Source organism: Marmota marmota, unplaced genomic scaffold, assembly GCF_001458135.2.
Source record: "Marmota marmota marmota unplaced genomic scaffold, marMar, whole genome shotgun sequence".
In the NCBI taxonomy this organism is placed as follows: domain Eukaryota; kingdom Metazoa; phylum Chordata; class Mammalia; order Rodentia; family Sciuridae; genus Marmota; species Marmota marmota.
Window position 1 is genome coordinate 1,023,409 of NW_025999898.1, and position 9,074 is coordinate 1,032,482.

At 51.1% G+C, this 9,074-nt stretch overlaps 1 protein-coding gene across 1 annotated transcript; it reads left to right on the top strand.

Moving 5' to 3' along the window:
- Positions 1-6: 6 nt before the first annotated feature.
- Positions 7-6,967, top strand: Slc35e4 (solute carrier family 35 member E4). Its single transcript, XM_015504954.2, has 2 exons — positions 7-1,246; positions 5,994-6,967. The coding sequence occupies exons 1-2, from the start codon at positions 628-630 to the stop codon at positions 6,425-6,427; spliced, it is 1,053 nt and encodes a 350-aa protein (XP_015360440.1). The 5' UTR covers positions 7-627; the 3' UTR covers positions 6,428-6,967.
- The last annotated feature ends 2,107 nt before the right edge of the window (positions 6,968-9,074 follow it).

The window sequence follows — 9,074 nt, forward strand, 5'->3', positions numbered from 1 at the left end:
CTCCTGGAGCCCCAGCCGCAGCCCCAGCCGCAGCCGGCGCAGCTCCGAGTCCGAGTCAGAGCCGTAGCACCGGCCCTGTTGGAATCAAGCCGAGATCCCTGCCTGGCACCGGTCGGATCGCAGGTTGGTGTGTCAACGCACATCCCGGGAATTATCGGAGGTAGCGAGGCGCGACCACCCCCGGGTACCACACGGTGCGGAGCCAGGATTGCCCCTGACAGGCCTGGTCACAGCCGGAGCGCGCAGGAGGTCCGGGAGTCCCTAAAGGGCCTAGGCACTGAAGAGGAGAAAAGGAGAGGATTCCACCTAAGAGCATACCGTAGACTCGGTGCAGGGAGGAGAGTGGAGACTTCATCCAGTACGGGGCAGAGGTGCGCGGAGCTTCACGCTGGCATCCCAGCAGCCACAACCTAGACTCTACCTTATCTGAGTCAGAACACTGATAGCCTAGCTTCCAGACCTCGGCTGGCCCAAGGGACCTGGCACACAGAAACCGTTCCCTCACCTGTCTGAGACTGGCACAGGGTCCAAGGAACCAGAGTCTGGCCTGACTCAAAGTGAGGATCTCCGGTGGTCCTGAGCTGCTCACTGGGGAGCCTGCCTCCTGCCCCATCTCCACTGGTGCGAATGTGCCGCTGCCCATTGGAACAACATGAAGGCAGGATGACCTCAGCGGAAGCAGTGGAAGTGACTGGAAGTGCTCGAGTGGCTGGATCCCCTGAGTGGCCCCCTGGCAGCCCCCAGGTCCTCCGGCAACCTGGCCGGGTCCGGGTGGCTGTGGCAGGATTGGTGTGGCTGCTGGCAGGAGCCAGCATGTCAAGCCTCAACAAGTGGATTTTCACAGTGCATGGCTTCGGGCGGCCCCTGTTGCTCTCAGCGCTGCACATGCTGGCGGCAGCACTAGCATGCCACTGGGGGGCACGACGCGGGATGCCTGGGAGCACCCGCCTACGAGTGCTGCTGCTCAGCCTCACCTTTGGCACATCCATGGCCTGTGGCAATGTGGGTCTGAGCACTGTGCCCTTGGACCTGGCTCAGCTGGCTACTACCACCACACCACTGTTCACGATGGCCCTGTCTGCGCTGCTGCTGGGACGTCGCCACCATCCACTACAGTTTGCTGCCATGGGTCCACTCTGCCTGGGGGCAGCCTGCAGCCTGGCTGGAGAGTTCTGGGCACCCCCTGCTGGCTGTGGCTTCTTGCTGGCAGCCACCTGCCTCCGAGGTCTCAAGTCTGTTCAGCAGAGTAAGTTCATATGGGGAAGTGGGAATTAGGGTGGGTGTGGTCTGGATGTCCCTGTGAAGGGTGTGACCGTTATCCCATTTTATAGATGAGGAAACTGAGGCTCAGAGAGGAACAAAAGCTAAGTGAGTTTCAGGCTCTGGAGGCTTAGCCAATATTCAGTAATAATTGCCAATGATATGTCTTACATGGCTCATTAAATCTTTTGTCTCTCTGAATCCCCACACTGCCCCATCAAGGCAGGTACCATATTGTCTCTGTTTAATAGAGACCTTGCTATGGACCCTGATGTGTCAGTGAGCAGCAGAGGTAAGATTTGAACTCAGAATCCATGCTGGGGGAGTCAGGTGACAGTCAGCTGACCAGAAAGAGACCAAAAAGTGTAGAACAGGGAGAGAAAGAGAAAGATGGCAGGTCTTGAGCTGGAATTTGGAAGACAGGGTTTGAACAAGTCTAGGAAATGCTGATGTTTTGTGGGAGCTATGTGTTATAGGCCTGGTGCTAGGTGTTAACCCTCAGTTATCATAGCAACTACTGCCTTCATCCCCATTTTACAAGTGGTAGGACTGAGACACAAAGAAGTTTATGTGACCCAGGATCACACATTTCCTAAACATAGCCCCTACCTAATTTGTGCCCTGGACTCCCTTAGGTGTCCCACTTGGGTAGGAAGTTCTGGGTATCAGCCATGCCTTTGCTTATACTTTCTGGGTAACTTTGGGCAAGTCTAGATCTTCTCTGGGTCAGAGAAGGAGGGTCAAAGTTGATAGAGTCCCATGCACCTCTTATTCTCCCTCCCTCCCAGTTTGTAGGTCCTGTGAAGAGACCCAGACTCAGGCCTGGGAAAGAGAATGGCTGTGGTGGGGGTAGAGGAGTGTTAGAGGGTAGTTTCCAGGGTTGGTGGATTAGGGTTGGGGACAACCTAAGCCTGGGGCAGTTTGAGTCAGAGCTAAGCCCCGCCCTGGAATCTTTGGAGCCAGGACCCAGAGGTCCTGTCCCGTTCTCCCATGCCTTGAGGCAAGGCCAAAGCCCAGTTCTATTTTTGCCCTCAGGTTACATGAGCTGGGTACTAAAGTTGGGCATGAGCTTTGGGCATAAGTTGGCTCTGGGAAACCTAACCCTCTGAGGCCCTCCTGGGCAGGGCCACAAGGCTGGGAAGGTCCTAGCCTCAAGGCCCACTGAGAATCTGCTGAGGCTGTACTCCTCACTCAGGGCCCCAGGCAACTCCTATCTGCAAGAGTGGCTTTGGACAGCCAGGCCTTGGGGCAAGGAGGCATGGAATGGCATGTGCCTTGCATCAGATCCCTTCTTAGCTTGTGCTAGCTCCTTCCTTCCCTCCTAAGTTTCAATTCCCTGACATCCTGATGAGTTGGATGTTTACTTAGGGTTCCCACAGTGTCCTCTGCTTTCCCCATCCTGGGGCATTGAGAGCCATTGATAACCTATCTGCTTCCCATTAGACAAGCTTTGGGGAATTTCTGTGCCCCCAATATCTGGCCTGGACCTGGTCATGGGGAAGACACTTCTTAAATGATGGACTTATTGATGGCTCTGACAGCCCAGTTGGTAAGCTGGTGAGGCTGCCTGGTTCAAGGTGCTAAGGATGAAGCTTAGGAGGCTGGAGGACCCACTAATAGAGATGGGAGCCCAGCTAAGATGGAAGAAACAGACTGGATCCAGGGACTGAAATAGGTTTTGAAAAGGAAGAGGTTTCTTTTGCCAGAGGTGTCAGGGCCAGATTCAGACTAGGGTGTAGATGGCTGATGACAACTCCCTTACTGAGAGCAGATGCCATAGGACCAGAAGATAAGTGTCCAGGAAGGGAGAGCCCAGGCAGCAATGGGCAGAACCCTAGCTTTCCTCCTATCTGGACCAGTTGGAAACCTAGGGAAGTATAGGGGAAGTGGGATGATACCACTCTCCTACCTATAGAAAGGCTGGGAAGTGGGGTGCTAGCCTGCTGAACTTATTCTCAGCTCTACCCACCTGTGTCACAGAGCAACCTGATGCCATCACTGTACTTTGAGCTCTTGTATGACCTGGGAGACAATCTCTTTTCAGGAGAGATGTTCTATAGCCAAGGTGGGCACATGTGTGGTAGGAACAGGTGCTTCTTCCTGAGCACACCTGCCTAGGGGAGGAAGTGTGTAGCTATGATAATGACAACAACATAATTATGATAATGTCCAACACTAGGTGCCACACCATGTTCAGTTCTTCATAGGGACAGAGCTGGAAAGGGCATTCTGGGAATGGGAAAAGGCCATGCCAGGGTGTAGGGGATCATGTCAGCTGCTGGGGTTAGCAGTTACACTGGGCATCAGGCCCTGTGCTCAACACCTCATCCCCTGTAAGAGGGGTGTTGTTACCTCCCCATGCTACATATGGAGACTTAAGACATAAAGAGACGGTGATTATACAGCTAGGGTAGGGACAAAAAGGGAATAGGCCAATCGTAGAAAGCAGAGTTTGGAGAAGGATCAGTTGGTATATCAGCATGTGGCACAAGCACAGATGTGCTCAGAAGATGAAACAAAAATGCCTTCGAATAAGAAAATTGACATGGATGGTTTCTAGCAGGGGAAGGGTCACTGAGGAGGCAGGATGACACACTCACATTTTGAGAGTGACTTGACTCTGACAGGGGATGACTGCCCTTCCCCTGGGCTTCAGGGGTATTGGGTGGGATGCAGGACAGGTGCAAGGAGCCGGATGAAGAGGCTAGAACTTTCCTACCTCACTGCCTCCAAGGGTGAAATTCAGCAAGGGTGAAATTCACCTGAAAATCCAAAGCCTTCCTGCCATGCAACCTTTAACACACAGGCCAGAGGCAGCTCCTGTTGGTGCTAAATTTGGAACCAATAAGCAGGAGGCATTCTGATTATCTGTTTGTTTCTAGAAATGCTTGAGCCGGAGGGACTGTTGCCTGGAGAACAAAGTCAAAACAGAATGAAATCAAGAAAGGAATAAAATTTCCTATTCTAAGCATAGCCTTAGTGAGTAAGCAAGTATGTGACTGTTTGGAAAGTGCGTGTCAGAAAATGTGCGGAGGCTCAGAAAACCCTGGGAGGGGACCTGTATCAATTACTCATTTCTCTCCACAAACACTTGAAGAAGGCCCCAAACCTCACTGTCCTCATGCATATACTGTCATTTCACCTGGGCTGTATCTGACTCTGATAGTAACACTTACTTCCTTTGTGAATTGGCTGGATGGAAGCATGTGTAGACACAGGTACATACCAGCACACAGTCACACACCTGTGCAAGGTAGCAGCATCTCCTCTTAAAAGGTTTCCTCTTGCTGGGTTTGGTGACACACGCCTGTAATCCCAACTACCTGGGAGGTTGAGGCAGGAGGATCACAAGTTTGAGGCCATCCTGCATAACATAGAAAGACCCTATCTCAAAAAATAAAAAGGGCTGGGGATGTGGCTCAGTGGTAGGGTACCCCTGGAATCAATCCTCTATACCACTAAAAAGGAAAAAAAGAAGTTTCCTCTTAGTTCTGGATCCATCTCAACAAACCCTAATGTTGGTAGCAAAAAATACTGATTATCGTCATAAACAGTGAGTAAGAGCCAAGAACCAACAATGACTTTCTTGTCCCTTGTCATCCAGTGGTCATAAATACATGAAGCAAAGACTGAACCCATCATTTTGACTCAAACCATTTATTTTAAAAAATCTATCTTCCTCTTCTTCCTCTTTTCCCTACTCCCCCTTTCCACTCCTATTTCTCCAATTCCTCCTCCGTCCCCACCCCAACTTCTCCTCCTTTTTGACATGTAGCTAATAAGTGGCAGGACCCTCTGCTGGCCCATCCATTGCTAGGTGTTCAGAGCTATAGTGTGGGATCCTGGTGGGTGTTGATAAGGGCTGGAGCTAAGAAAGGTGGGTCAGATAGTATAGGGTCTTCAAAGATGGGTTAAGAACTTAAGACAGTTCCCTCCAGGCCTAGGGAGCCCCCGATTTTTTTTTTTTTTTTTTTTTGAGCCACTTTTCGTGTTCCTTGACACTTGGTTGTTCCAGGTACATTAGTTTCACCCTGTGGGAAGTAGTTTGAAGCAGATAAGTATTTTATAAAATCTTTTTAAAATATTTACTGAATGCTTACTTATTAAAATTTTATGTTATCCTTTTAGCTGGTGTGTAGCACACAACCTGATTTCAGCTACTTGGGAAGCTGACAGGATCACAAGTTTAAGACCAGCCTCAGGAATTTATCGAGGACCTAAGCGACTCAGGGAGACCCTGTCTGTAAATAAAGTGGCTCAGTGGTTAAGTGCCCTGAGTTCAATCCCTGTCATAGGAAAAGAGGGAGGGAGGGAAGGAAGGAATGGAGGGAGGGAGCGAGCGAGGGAGGAAAACAGGCCACCCTGGGGCTGTAGCTCAGTGATAGAGCACTTGCCTAGCATGTGTGAGGCCCTGGGTTCAATTCCCACTACTACCCCCCCCCCCAAAAAAAAAGGTATATTTTACTATGTACCCAACTTTCCAAGTGAGGAAACAGGTTTACTGAGTGTCTCTCATGAGCCCAGGTCACAGCTAGTCAGGAGTGGACATAGGACACAAACCCAGGTGGTCTGACTCTCCTGATTGACGGTCATAGTTCAGAGCAAGTCATTAACCCTGCATGAATGGTCAAGGCAGGTTTCCTGAGATCAGCCGTGGAGGCCACATTGGGTTGGCTCAGTGGGGCTTGTCTCTGCACTGCACTGGGTCCTGATGGTCACTGTCTTGGTTGCAGGTGCCCTGCTGCAGGAGGAAAGGCTAGATGCAGTGACTCTCCTGTACGCAACCTCGCTGCCCAGCTTCTGCCTGCTGGCGGGTGCAGCACTGGTGCTGGAGGCTGGTGTGGCCCCACCACCCGTTCCTACAGATTCCCGCCTCTGGGCCTGTATCCTGCTCAGCTGCCTCCTGTCTGTGGTCTACAACCTCGCCAGCTTTTCTTTGCTGGCCCTCACCTCCGCTCTCACCGTCCATGTGCTGGGCAACCTCACCGTCGTGGGCAACCTCATCCTGTCCCACCTCCTGTTTGGCAGCCACCTCAGCACCCTGAGCTATGTGGGCATTGCGCTTACCCTTTCAGGAATGTTCCTTTACCACAACTGCGAGTTTGTGGCCTCGTGGGCTGCCCGCCGGGGGCTGTGGCAAAGAGAGCAGCCTGGCAAAGGTCTTTGAGATCTGGGGGAACTCATGAACCACACCCAGGACAGCCTCATCCTGAATCAACCTTGGCCAATGGCCATGGGAAAAGTGGAAAACAGGCAGCCACCAGGCCAAGGGAAGGAGAGGCACCTTCTGGAAGGACTCCCTAAGAGCTGGAATGGTGACTTCCAGAGAGATCTACCTCTTGTCCCCGCCTATCTTACCCTGTCACAGACCCCATCCACTGCGGGATGGTGGATCAAAGCCTGGCATAGTCACTGCACCTGTTGGACTAATTTTTATGATTAGTAAAAGTGTATCAACTGTTACACTGAAATTTCTGGGCAAACTTTGAAAAATCTCAACGTGTTATGATGACAACGATTCTCAACAATTGCACAATTCTTCCTCCAGTGGGATAAGCAGTGTGGGGTTCCAAGAAAGGGCTCTCCACTGCTAGATCCCTCAAGGACTTGGGGTAGTCTATGCCAACTCCAGGCAGCTGCTACAGCCTCATTCTTGGTCCTCCCATTTTTGGGTCTTCCATCCTCAAATAAACTATTTTTGCTTGGATCCTGTGTCATTCCTTGCGGGTACAGCCAAGGGAATAAAGGGAGAGCAGTGGGCCACCCATGCTGAAACTAGGACATTGTCTCTGACCTATCATAGCCTGTTCAAGCCCCTAGCCTAGCCCTGTTTTCTATAATCCCTCCATTAGCCAGGCCACTATTATCCATTTTTTGGACAGTGACATTGGCCTCCTACCTGCTCTTCCCTGTCCCCTCTCCCAGGGCCCCTTCACCTGGAAGGAACTTTTCAAAAACACACATGCTCTGTGGCTTCATACTGCTCTAATGATATGGTCAGAACTTCCTACCCCAGACCACACACAGCTCTTGGGATCTGGCTCCTGTGGCTTCATCAGGCTCCTGTCTCACTTCTCTTTCCCTTGGACTCCGCCTTCCAGGCTCAGTAACTTCCTTCAGGTTCACACAATGCCAGATACACCCTTGCCAGAGCCTTTGCCCATGCTGTTCCCTCTCTCTGGTACCCTCCTACGCTTCTTCCTTCTTTCTGCTATACCCTTACCAAGGGGGAAAGGTCAAACATGCACATCTCCCTTATTTTTTCGGTATTGACCCAGGGGTGTTTGCCACTGAGCTACATCCTTAGTTGTTGTTGTAGTTCATTTTTGTACCAGAGATTGAATTCAATGGCTCTTAAGCACTGAGCCACATCCCCAGGCTTTTTTTATTTTTTTATTTTGAGACAGTGCCTTATTAAGTTGCTTAGGGCCTAGCTAAGTTGTTGAGGCCAGCCTTGAACTTGTGATCCTCCTGCCTCAACCTCCTGAGTCACTGGGATTATAGGCATGCACCACTGTGCCAGCCTACCTTGCCTTTAAAGACCAGAAGCTTGGAGTCATGGCACATGCACAGAGAGGCTGAGACAAGAGGATTGCAAGTTTGAGGCTGACCTGGGCAGTTTAACAAGACCCTGTCTCAAAATAAAAAATAAAAGGGGCTGGAGGTGTAGTTCAGTGGTAGAGTACCCTGGTTTAATTGCCAGCAATGCAAAAAAAAAAAAAAAAAGCGAGAGAGAAACCTAGGGGTTAGGGTTTGTGGGTGGGTGGCTCAGTGATGGAGCACTTGCTAAACTGTTCTGGGTTCTATCCATAGTGCGCGCACGCGCACGCTCTCTCTCTCTCTCTCTCTCACACACACACACAAGCATGGTGGCCTGTGCCTGTAGTGACAGGTTTTACAGGCTTAAACAAGAGGATCACTTGAGCCCAGGAGTCTTGAGATCAACCTGGGCAACATAGCAAGACCCCTTTGTCTCAAAGGGAGAGAGAGAAGCCCCAAAAGGAAGACTGCTAGGAGAGGGTCTTAACAATGGGCCATGCCACAGGGCTGTGGGTGAACAGGGTAAAGCATTGGGGTATCCCCATTGAGGAAGTGGGAGCACTCAGCAGGGAGCACTCAAGGTTAGCCCAGGGCCTTGAAAGGAGCAGAGCTCCCATGCAGAAAAACTAGGGCAGGAGTTTCTATCCCTAGAGCTAGCCTGGAGTCCTGTGACCAGCTGTCCCCCACCCTCAGCCTTGTCACATCACCTCTCTGTCTTTCTTTGGTGCTTCCTTATACCCAGCTACCTCCCCTCAGGGATCACCTGTTAAAAATGACAAGGATCCAGCCTAGAGCTGGCAGTCCAGGGGCCGAATCCTGCTCTGCCCACCTCACTATGAATGTTGGGTAGGTACCCTCCCTTCTCTGTGCCTCAGTTCCATATCTGTAAAATGGGGCTGATGATTCCAATGAGGAGGATTTTAATGAGTTGCCACTGGGCAGCATCAGGGATGAGAAAGAAATTGATGGTGCCAGCTGTCTCTATCCCTATCTTGGGTAGTCACCTCCCCATTTCTAAGGTTCCAGACCCATCTGGAAAATGTCTCTTCTTGGTTGAGGATGGGGAGCTAAAACAGGATGCAGCTGGGATCTAGAGGACTGAGGTTCAGGGAGGAATCACTCATTTCTTTATGTAACCAGAATTCCTAAAGGACCACTGTGCCAGTCAGTACTAGGTGGGGCTGTGTGAAGGGTCAATCTAAGGCTGGGTAGTGGCCAGCTGGTGAGGGACTAGGAATAGAGGCACAGGGGTTCCTGGCCCCTGACTCCACCCA

Coding starts and splice junctions, on each gene's coding strand:
- Slc35e4 (XM_015504954.2), top strand. CDS start 628: ATGTGCCGCTGCCCATTGGAACAACATGAAGGCAGGATGACCTCAGCG. Junction 1,247..5,993: donor TCTCAAGTCTGTTCAGCAGA/GTAAGTTCATAT, acceptor TCTTGGTTGCAG/GTGCCCTGCTGCAGGAGGAA.